The sequence below is a fragment of the Nelumbo nucifera genome, chromosome 1 (genome assembly GCF_055504915.1).
Source record: "Nelumbo nucifera cultivar China Antique chromosome 1, China Antique-T2T, whole genome shotgun sequence".
Lineage (NCBI taxonomy): Eukaryota > Viridiplantae > Streptophyta > Magnoliopsida > Proteales > Nelumbonaceae > Nelumbo > Nelumbo nucifera.
In genome coordinates, this window is record NC_142649.1 from 65,996,555 (window position 1) to 66,006,551 (window position 9,997).

Sequence of the window (9,997 nt, forward strand, 5' to 3'; positions counted from 1 at the left end):
AGCAAGAAATAGGGAAGGTAGGTTTCATGTTTATGAAAAATGCTAAACCTTAAGATAACACAGAATTTGCAACTCCTCTGGTATCAGGAAGAGCAAGCCATGACCTTCTGAACCTTCCAAGTGAAATTTGACCGATTTACATGAAGAGAAGAACACCATCACTTTGTTTCAAGAAAAAAATATAGAACAATAAATCTCTTGGCACGACCGCACGACACAATAGCCTTCATGCAGTCCATCATTTGTGGCTTAACAGATTGTGAATTAACTCTTCTGTTTACACAAACTGGTGATTGTGAGCCATCATTCATCAATAATTCAAGTGATTCACATGTTTGTTTTGTGATTGAATGTTCCCCCTCCCCCGTAATGGTGCTATTTTGATCTTCTTCTTTTAAAATTTTAAAATTGATAAATTATATAATATACATCAATAAATTATGAAAAACAAAGTGAATGTAATTTGGACCGTTGGATCTGAAAATCAGTTATTAAATAAAAGTATATATAATTTGAACTATTGGATTGATTAATGGATCCTATACATCAAATCAAATCAAAGTGAAAAAGTCACATCGAAACACTCATGAAAAAATGTTTATTATGCTGACTTGAGTTGTAAAGGGTGTTTCTTAAAATACCTACAATAGACTTAATCAAACAATAAAATAAAAAACGTTTAAAGTAAGTGTTTATTTTATGTAATAAACACAATCAAACACATAGCTGACCTTTTTGTGTTATGTGAGGTGAGGCCATCTCTTATATATGGTAGTTTTTCTAAATACAGGGTACGTTTAAGAGTTTTCTCAAACATAGAGGGTACATTTAAGTATTTTCACAAACATATGAGGTATGTTTAAGTAATTAACCCTTAACTGAAGTCTATAGACCAATAAATGAGATTAAAAATCCCAATCCAACGGTTACTGCCTAGGGGACACAGTTAACTCCCAGATCTCCGTCGCAAACCCTAGTTCCCGAACAGCACACTAGGGTTTTAACTTTTAAAAGCTTGACTCCTTCCCTACCTTCTTACTCTCTGGGAAAACCCTAGACTTCGAAACGCAGAGCACAAACCCGAAAATCTTTTCTCTGCAAAGATGGGTATATTTCGATCTCTCATATCTTTCGCTTTGTATTCAGCTATAGTGTCAATTTCTCTCTATCTCACTTCAATGGCGAAAAACCTTATGTCTTCACAGGTATTTCTCGCGATTCAATGCACAAGAGACGTGCCACAGGAGGGAAAAAGAAGGCTTGGAGGAAGAAGCGAAAGTACTCGAAATTTAGATCTCTATCCTCAAAACTACGAATACGTTTTCTTTCCTCATTTCTGATTTATTAATTTTAATTAGTTCCTTTTTATTTCTGTAATGATATAGGTACGAGCTCGGGCGCCAACCGGCGAACACCAAGCTATCGAGCAACAAGACAGTTCGGAGGGTTAGGGTTCGAGGAGGTAACGTGAAGTGGCGTGCCCTGAGACTCGACACTGGCAATTACTCATGGGGATCTGAGGCAGTTACCAGGAAGACTCGTATCCTGGATGTCGTCTACAACGCGTCGAACAACGAGTTGGTGCGTACTCAGACCTTGGTGAAGAGCGCAATTGTTCAGGTCGATGCGGCTCCCTTCAAGCAGTGGTACCTCCAGCACTATGGTGTTGACATCGGGCGTAAGAAGAAGAGCTCCGCGTCCGCTAAGAAAGAAGGAGAGGTACGGGATCCTGGTTTTTGCCTCATTTACTTTAATTTTGATTTATTCAATTTAATGATTTGTTTTTGTGTCGTTTATTCCGAGGGCTATGCTCGGATAGAATCATAGAACTTGAATTGTTGATTTTATTCCATTGAAGCCTTGGGTAGTGGAGTGGTGTTAAGTTTTTGGGGCGTAAGTGTGGTGACATACTGACATGTGATATTAGGGGAAATCCAGCCTCGTCGTAAATGTGTTCTGGCGCCTTATGATTTTTTGAAAATATTTCACGTATCTTGATTGTTCTTTTGTTGTCAAATTGAGTCTTGGAATTACGTTATTCTCCATCAACAACAACAAAAGTTGCAGTAAAGTTGTGGAGTTTGGTCCTATAGAAGAATTAAAAAATGCAATGGTTAAGATTAAAGTCAGATAAAACATTGATATTGGGAAGTTGGAAATGGAATTATAGTTGTCAACTTCTTATATGATTAATCTCTCTGTATAACTGAAAATTATGGCTTGTTGTGTATTTTATCATGACAGAGAAAAATAAATCTGTTACTCCTTTTTGTTTCTTTTTAATGGTGGTTCGGACATGAAGCCAAGGCAAGTATGTGTATGGAATTTCTGTATAGGTGTTGTCGTTTCATTGCTTTGTAAGACGTTTTGATTCAACCTGACTGTACAACAAGTATCCGCATTACAGTATTTGATCTTGTTATTAGATATTATTGATTCAACTTGACTGTACCATATTCTCAGTTCATTCATGCGGGACAATTGGCTTCTCAATTCGTAATTTGTATGATTTGACTTTTCTGCACGGGAAATAAAATAAGATGGGGTTGCTACAAGACTGCTTTCACGAGTTTATTTCTTTCAAAAGGTCTAGTGATGGGTCACTTTATGTTTCTGAACAAGATTTTGCTCAATTATTTGGCAGGACGGTGAGGCTACTACTGAGGAGGCAAAGAAAAGCAACCATGTTCTGAGGAAACTTGAGAAGCGTCAACAAGGTCACAAACTTGATCCTCACATTGAAGAGCAGTTCGGCAGTGGACGTTTATTAGCTGCAATTTCATCTCGGCCTGGTCAATGCGGTCGAGCTGATGGGTATGTGATATCTCTGCATGACATTTATTTGCAACAGAAAAACTTTAGAATCTTGGAGGTGGGAGGGGGCAGAAGGAGATACTAAATTATTAACTTTGATAAGTCAAACCTCCATCACCAATTCACCATGCCGTGCTGGGTCCTGAAAAGTATTCCCGAACCCAGCTTGGGGAGTTCCTTGATAATCCACACTGCCTAGAATTCTTGGAAACATTGTTTTAGTGACCATGAATGATTTGTGTAAGTGTTAATCATGAGGTGTGCTGCTACCTACCGTCAAATTGGCTTTTATAGCAAGAAGGTTATAGCCAAATGGCATGATTGCAAATACCCAACTCCTTACAGAGGTGTGCAAATTTTGTGTCACATATAAAATATGTCTAGTGCCTCTAGGTCTGCTTGTCAGCGTGGTTAATGTTAATCATGCCGTTTTTTTTTCATTCTGTAGTGGGAGCTGGTGTGCCGCTTTATATGCATGTTGGTAGAGTTTTGGGACTACCAATTACTGAATGTTTTGGATCTTTTAATAATGGAAAATTGGCTTGACAATTTTATGTGGAAATTTGGATTGGAATTCTGTGTAAATTTGATTTCAAAAGACTTAAATGGAGGGATTTTTATCTCTACTTTTGTCATCTCAGTGATTCTTTTTTGCTATATTATTGTCAGTGATTTGTAAGCATATGAAAAAAGAAACTGCTGTGAAAGTTCTTTTTTGCTATTTATGTTATAATTGAAATTGCTGGTTTCCATTAAAATCTCTACCAGTCAATCTACTTTCAGTAAATTTAACACATTTTCAATTTCTTCTTGTTTATTGGCAATGTTTGTAATTCTATTAATTTCATAAATAGTTTGGCATCCTCTTATATGCAGATTCTGCACTAAAATCGTTGTTTCTTCTATACAAAATTTCATTCTTGTGTTGGTAGTGTGTTCGTCTTTTCTAGTTTTTGGTTGGGGTGAGATTTTATTTCTCTGATTTTTTTGGGTGGGGAGTGAGCGAGGATATTGTGCTCTATCCTAACTTGATGGTTGAATTTATTTTACAACAGATATATCTTAGAGGGCAAGGAGCTGGAGTTTTATATGAAGAAGATCCAGAGGAAGAAGGGGAAGGGTGCAGGTGCTGCCTGAGATTTTCATTACACAACATTTTTGTTAGCCATGGTTGAGTTTATAACACCCCGTCTCATGGTTTTCATTTGATAGTTTGACTCTTTAATCAATTTAAATGCATTCTAGTAGATCCGAACAGTTTTCACTTGGTTAAAAGACAAGACTAGTTACTCATTTTCAATATTTATAGTTTCTCTAAATTCACAACCCATATATGCTTGAATTAAATTTTGTTTTGGTAGACGCTGAATTAATTATCTCAGTTATACTGGATGTTTTCCTGATGTTACTTTTCAAGGGGTGAAACTAGTATTAAAGAAGAGGTACCAACGGGTGAAACCAATCGGCAGATCGTTGTTTTGCTTTTGCCTATTGGCGTCAACAAAAAAGAAATCAATCGTCTTACTCGTTCACAAGATCTTGGCAGTTGCCACACTTGACTTTCTGATAAAATGTGCAAAAGGTTCAAGAGCAAGGGTTCTAATAGAACCCCCCTATTTTGTCGTGGGCTTCGTTTTACACTTTTATCATACTCTATTTTCTTGCCCCGTGGATGCCCGATGTCTAACATTTAAAGCGTCCTTGTTATCTTTGAGGCCCCGCCCAGTAATTTGCCAAGATTGGGTTAAGTGGCTTAATATTGTAATTCCTCTCATGTTCTGCAGCTAAAGGGTTGAAAATTAAGCCCGTCCAAAACAGATGAGGGAAGGAAAGAGGTTCCCTTCCACATTCAAACCAAAAATGGCCCGCCAAGGGTGGAAGCCCTCAAAGGAAATCTGTTGCTCTGATGTAGGTGTATACCATCCAAGATCTAAGGTTCAGAATTTCGTACGGTCAATGTGTCACGCCTATTTTAAGAGATTTGGGTAAAATATTGGTTTTATATGTTAAATAGACTCCCTTGTTTGGGGAAACAGAAAATTAAATAAATTAATGAATAAAAACAAAAACGTATCGTGTGGTTTAAAATCTCGATACTCGATACATCCTTTCTCAAAATTTTGAACCTTGCCATGACCAGTTTATTCATATATTTATGATATCACAGAATACCAAAGGTTGGAAACGTCAGTATCGCAATAAGGTTGAAAGTGTATACGCAAGGAACTAAAGAAACACGTGGAAGCACGTTGAAACATTGAAAGAACTATCAGAAATCCAACAATAATTAACAGCACTTTGAATTTGAAATAACTAGGAATGAAGTATGAGGCTGAGCATTACTAACTGGAGGCACAAGACACTCAAGAATCGCTTCACTTGTAAAAGGAAAAAACCAATTAAAGAAAAAAAATGATCACTAATTCCTAGGAAAATACGACCTTGATGCTGTTTTCAGGACAACAATTGTAAAATCATACATATAAATAAATAGAAAACTTGTAGTTTCTGGAGTGGTAGTTCAATCTCGTTCTGCCTGTCTCAAAGCCTCAACAAAGGCATCCTCGAGATGAGGGTTCGAAGCTGCTACTCTTTGAGCTGTAATGTCGAAGTCCCTGCCAGATCTGATGCAAATAAAACAAACTTATTATTGGAAGTTGAGATTTTAAAGAGATGAAGAATTATGAGCATGAGTTATCCTTGACAGGACGGGATTCTCAACCAACCATTCAGTTAGGCGCACATGACAACCACCAGTTTAAAGAAAACCACCCTGTTAATTGCAGATTGATTTCTGGTTGTTCTGAACTTTGATCATGGAGTCTAGTGAACTATTAGATAGATTTCTAATACCCTACATTGGCAATATGTTATAATGGAGGACTAGCCCCGGTAGGCAAGGCAAGAATGCGTCTTCTCTGGAATGATTTTCGTTTACTCTAATAAAGAAAAAAAAAAGAATAGAAAAAAGAGCCTTGATAATACTGATGAGTTTTGTTTCTTACGGATCAAATACACGTCCCCCAGCTTCCTGAACAATCAATGCTCCGGCCGCCACATCCCTAAATGCATAGGTTCACCACATCATGTTTTAAATCAACATTCATTGTGCTAATAGAAAGAAAGGAAAGCATTATCCAATTCCATACCAAGGACCGCCAAAGCCTAGCTCATAAAAGATATCGATCCTCCCACATGCAATTCCACAGAGGTTCAGTGCACAAGAACCGCTCATCCGAAGGGAGCGTACCTGATAACATGAATTATTGGTATACATATGAGTGTTTCACATTTTAGAAAATTCTCAATAGGTCCAACCACAAGTACTCATTTATACCTTGAACAGTAGGCTATTTATTCTATTTGTAGTAGCATCCACTGTTATCTTATCACGCTTTGTTCCAATCTATTCATGAACAAGAATAAATCATTATACAGCCTTTTCCGCATGTTTTCAGAAACCAATATAGAATGCACTCTATATTTGCTGACATGAAAAAAAAAAAGATGGACCAAAGGTTTTCAATGAGTCGATTCATATAAAGCTTGGACACAATGGGAACGACAAACTGTGATCTCATACATAGAGACAATGTACATATATACATACACGCGTAAGTCATTCCAGTAACCTCAAACATTGCAACTCCAACTAACCCCCAATACTGCTGCAAAAACTTGCCAAAAAAGCCCCATCCAAGGAAGACATAAATTGACTGAACAATTTTTCTTAACAAGACGAATGCTTTTTTTTTGGTAATTGACATGCCATTTTGACTCTAGTAGTTCTTAGTTGCATTACTCACAATATATATAACTGGAAACTGAAATGCTAAAATCAGCATATAAAAAAAAACTCATTACTGATCATAATAATCTGAAAATAGAATTGTTTTTAGCAGGAAGTTCAGGCAGGACCAATGGCCCAAAGGACACAACACTACTTGAGCTCAGTGTTATCAAAGCCTTAACTGGTCAATTGACTAGTCGGTTGATATGCATGATGCAGTCACCTAGGGCAACTAAGCATTGACTAGGTGGACTAGTCTTTTTGGACTGCAATAGCTTACTAAATCTAGACAACAGAATTTGTTTTACTTAATCTAATTCACTAAAATGTTGGGTAACAACAAATGCAGTGCAGATAGAATGCGAAAATGGATGAATTGAAATCTGACTTTAGTGTAAGCTACAAGAGTTTGACACGAAAGAAAAACATGTTTTTCAATAACAAAACAAACAAACCCACAAAATATAAGTTGAAGCCACATGGCCATGGTTCCAATAAGAAAACATTTGTCACTTGAGCAATAAAACATGAAAAATATTAAAATACCTCTGTTGCAAGGAGGGACTTCACCAGTTCAGTCTGAGATGAGGCTGCATAGTTTCAAATGATGTTGTGTTTAGTTTGATACTTTGAGTATCACATACAGGTGGTCAAGGAAGACATTTTAAAGATGAAGAAACAAATCTCACCTCTTATGGGGGTACCATTAAGAAAAGCACCTTTTCCACGAATCCCAGTAAAAAGCTACAGATCATAAATATCACATTTTACATTTCATTTAACCCAGAATTTACTTTGTTTTGCTTAAGAAAAAGTAAATAAAACCTCTAGCCTCAAATGGATTGATTTGGTGATATACATAAATATAGGAAACAGAGTACAGTTACGATTAAAATTGAGAAGAAATAGGAAGAGTTCAAAAAAGGAAAAGGAAAAGAAGACATAAAATCAAAACTTTGTCTTTTATTACAGGGTGGTTTTTCTTTCCTGAAAGTTTAATTTCATCTTAAAATCTCACCGAAACTTTAATTAAATGTTCCATTTCAAGCCATGTCAAAACCTCAATATAATCAAATTTTAAATCCCTGATCCTAGATCTGAAATAGACTCTATAAGGGTGGCCTACCTGCCATGCTACTTTATTGTGCTCCTGCTATTTTGCCTGAACAATATGAGAGGATAATAAAATTATAACTGGTATTTGCAAACCTTACCTCATCAATTATTGGGTTGTACACGACACCAATAGTGGGAACCTTTCCAATTGTAAGACCAATTGACACACAGACAAAAGGGAACCTACATGTATAAGGACAAGGGAACCAGGGTAAACAAAAGAAACGAAGAGGAGAAGAAACAAAGATTGAGTAGAGTAGAATTCGCAGTTAACCCATGAACAAAATTAGTCGTTCCATCAAGTGGATCAACAATCCATGTAGGCTGGTCATTGAGCTCTGTGGTACCACATGCAGCAGTAGTCTCCTCTCCAATGAACTATACGGGGAACATCAACCGAGACATATTACAAAAATACTGGCAGTAGATATCTAAATTGTTACTAAGCGTACCATTTGTCAACTACATACATATAGGGGGAATAGAGAAGAGAAAAGAAGAAAAAGGGGATCACCTTGTGCTCTGGGAAATGCTGCTTAAGATGATTAAATATGAGATCTTCACATGCTTTATCAGTTTCCGTGACCAAATCCACCTTCATTAGAAATTGAAAATAGATTTAAGAAAAAAATGAGAAATTAATTAAGAAAGGCTAAAACTTACTTACATGCAAATACAAAGATTCCTTCAAATGCTAGATTTATGAGATTTTTATAAACCCTGTATTTGATATGTTGATATGTAACCTTAATAAGAGGTAATCATTAATTTAGAAACACGCATGAAATGTCCCAGACTTGAATCAGAACAAAATGCCGAGAAGTGTATGTAGAATTTAGAACCGAATATGTAGCCAAAACAATTGAAAAGTTAACTGGTAGAAAAAATTGGGGAAAAAGAACCTGGCCCTTATGCTCGACATGCTTTGTCTGGTAAAATCCTTTGCGAATTTTCTGGAGAAATTTAAGAGGGAGTGAGCGAGAGATTTAAAAGAGAAACTAAAGGAGAGAAGAAAAATAAGCAGGACTTGTAAAATTTAGGGTCGTGATCGTGAACCACCTCTCCAGCTCTCTTTGCAGCATCAACGGCAACAGCAAGGAACTGTGCGAGAGAATCTGTTCAACAAAACAAAGATGCAGAAAGAATAAGTGGAAATAAAGACGAAATCAATATTTTATAACAGCAAAAGAAGAAAAAAGAGTGTAGTACCATCTTCAGCCATTGCGTCGGAGAAGGTCAGAATTCTCGTTTCCGAGCTCTGTAGGAAGTGGAAGAAGAGAGGATTGTATCTGTATGTATTATTGTTTTAAATAAATATAAACTAGCGGGTGAGAGTGAATGCCATCAGAGTCCAGAGATCGGACGGGGTAGCCCGTAGCCGGGACCCGGGAGGTATCAGCATCAGGTATGGCCATTGCCCATTGGCCCATTTTCTAATGGGTTGTTATCAAAATCTCCCCTTCACTTTCGCCCAATTCTCTTAAACTTACCCTCATTTTTTGATACCTTCACAGACCTTCCCCTCTCTATCTGCCGTTATGCCGTTGGGAAATAAACGGTTTCAGCAAAATGACTATGATATCCCTTCATTTGCCTTCGTCCTTTTGTCAAGTTTTTTCACCCTTGGTTTCGTTGTTTAACCGATCAGATCAGATTTTAATGGTTTCGTATCACCATCTCGCATGGAAAACAAAGAAAAACAAAAACAGAAGGGGAAGAAATGAAATTGCAGAGACGATTCACCATCGCTCGGAATAATGGCATCGCCCAGCAGACCCTCCTCTGCACTTGCCATACAACCAAATTCAAAGCCGAGAAATTGAGACGTAGTAATAGCTGAACAGAGTAACACAAACTTAGATAGAGAAAGAACAGGAACGGCCGTCGATCCGATTCAAAGTTTCTTGAACATAAGTTAACCTGAAAATGGTGGAGAGTTCGAGATCTGAGGTCCGTCCGGAGTTTTACGAGCTTCTCTGCCATTGATAGGGGTCGTTTTTTCCTACCAAAAGAAGAACAAAGACCGTTTTTCTCTGGTCGGAGATTTTGATTTTGAAAGTAATAATAATAATAATAAAAACTATAGAATAAAGAAAGAAAATCAATGGATTGAAGCCAGGGGAAAAACTCAACCCTTTAAACCCTTGTAGCCATGATCTTTCAATAACAACAGCACCGGGATCTTCCGGCGCCACAGCGGAGACTGTAACAGTGACTGACATGTAGAGACAAAAGCAGCCCAATTTTGATGCTTCACGGCATTTTTGTTTTTGATAA

At 37.1% G+C, this 9,997-nt stretch overlaps 2 protein-coding genes across 5 annotated transcripts; one reads left to right on the plus strand and one right to left on the minus strand.

Moving 5' to 3' along the window:
- The first annotated feature begins 978 nt into the window (after nucleotides 1–978).
- LOC104594192 (small ribosomal subunit protein eS8) lies at nucleotides 979–4,183 on the plus strand. Its single transcript, XM_010254378.3, has 5 exons — nucleotides 979–1,107; nucleotides 1,206–1,278; nucleotides 1,386–1,719; nucleotides 2,645–2,814; nucleotides 3,870–4,183. The coding sequence occupies exons 1-5, from the start codon at nucleotides 1,104–1,106 to the stop codon at nucleotides 3,949–3,951; spliced, it is 663 nt and encodes a 220-aa protein (XP_010252680.1). The 5' UTR covers nucleotides 979–1,103; the 3' UTR covers nucleotides 3,952–4,183.
- A 907-nt stretch (nucleotides 4,184–5,090) lies between these two features.
- LOC104594191 (inositol monophosphatase 3-like) lies at nucleotides 5,091–9,997 on the minus strand. 4 transcript variants are annotated; one of them, XR_016083610.1, is made up of 16 exons: nucleotides 9,854–9,995; nucleotides 9,641–9,722; nucleotides 9,464–9,556; nucleotides 8,930–8,978; nucleotides 8,780–8,835; nucleotides 8,623–8,673; nucleotides 8,235–8,315; nucleotides 7,995–8,098; nucleotides 7,819–7,903; nucleotides 7,294–7,348; nucleotides 7,151–7,194; nucleotides 6,152–6,220; nucleotides 5,964–6,064; nucleotides 5,820–5,876; nucleotides 5,541–5,668; nucleotides 5,091–5,438 (listed from the first exon to the last, which is right to left on the minus strand). XR_016083610.1 is itself a non-coding variant. In XM_088899937.1 (15 exons), the coding sequence occupies exons 1-15, from the start codon at nucleotides 9,940–9,942 to the stop codon at nucleotides 5,336–5,338; spliced, it is 1,065 nt and encodes a 354-aa protein (XP_088756063.1). In that variant the 5' UTR covers nucleotides 9,943–9,992; the 3' UTR covers nucleotides 5,091–5,335. The 4 variants fall into 4 exon arrangements, 3 of the variants coding, with proteins under 3 accessions (XP_088756063.1, XP_088756060.1, XP_088756065.1); XM_088899937.1 differs by lacking the exon at nucleotides 5,541–5,668 and having other exon boundaries at nucleotides 9,464–9,502; nucleotides 9,854–9,992; XM_088899934.1 differs by lacking the exon at nucleotides 5,541–5,668 and having other exon boundaries at nucleotides 9,854–9,992.

Coding starts and splice junctions, on each gene's coding strand:
- LOC104594192 (XM_010254378.3), top strand. Junction 1,279..1,385: donor GCTTGGAGGAAGAAGCGAAA/GTACTCGAAATT, acceptor GTAATGATATAG/GTACGAGCTCGGGCGCCAAC. Junction 1,720..2,644: donor CCGCTAAGAAAGAAGGAGAG/GTACGGGATCCT, acceptor ATTATTTGGCAG/GACGGTGAGGCTACTACTGA.
- LOC104594191 (XM_088899934.1), bottom strand. CDS start 9,942: ATGTCAGTCACTGTTACAGTCTCCGCTGTGGCGCCGGAAGATCCCGGT. Junction 8,674..8,779: donor CTGCAAAGAGAGCTGGAGAG/GTGGTTCACGAT, acceptor AAATTTCTCCAG/AAAATTCGCAAAGGATTTTA. Junction 7,904..7,994: donor ACGACTAATTTTGTTCATGG/GTTAACTGCGAA, acceptor TTATACATGTAG/GTTCCCTTTTGTCTGTGTGT.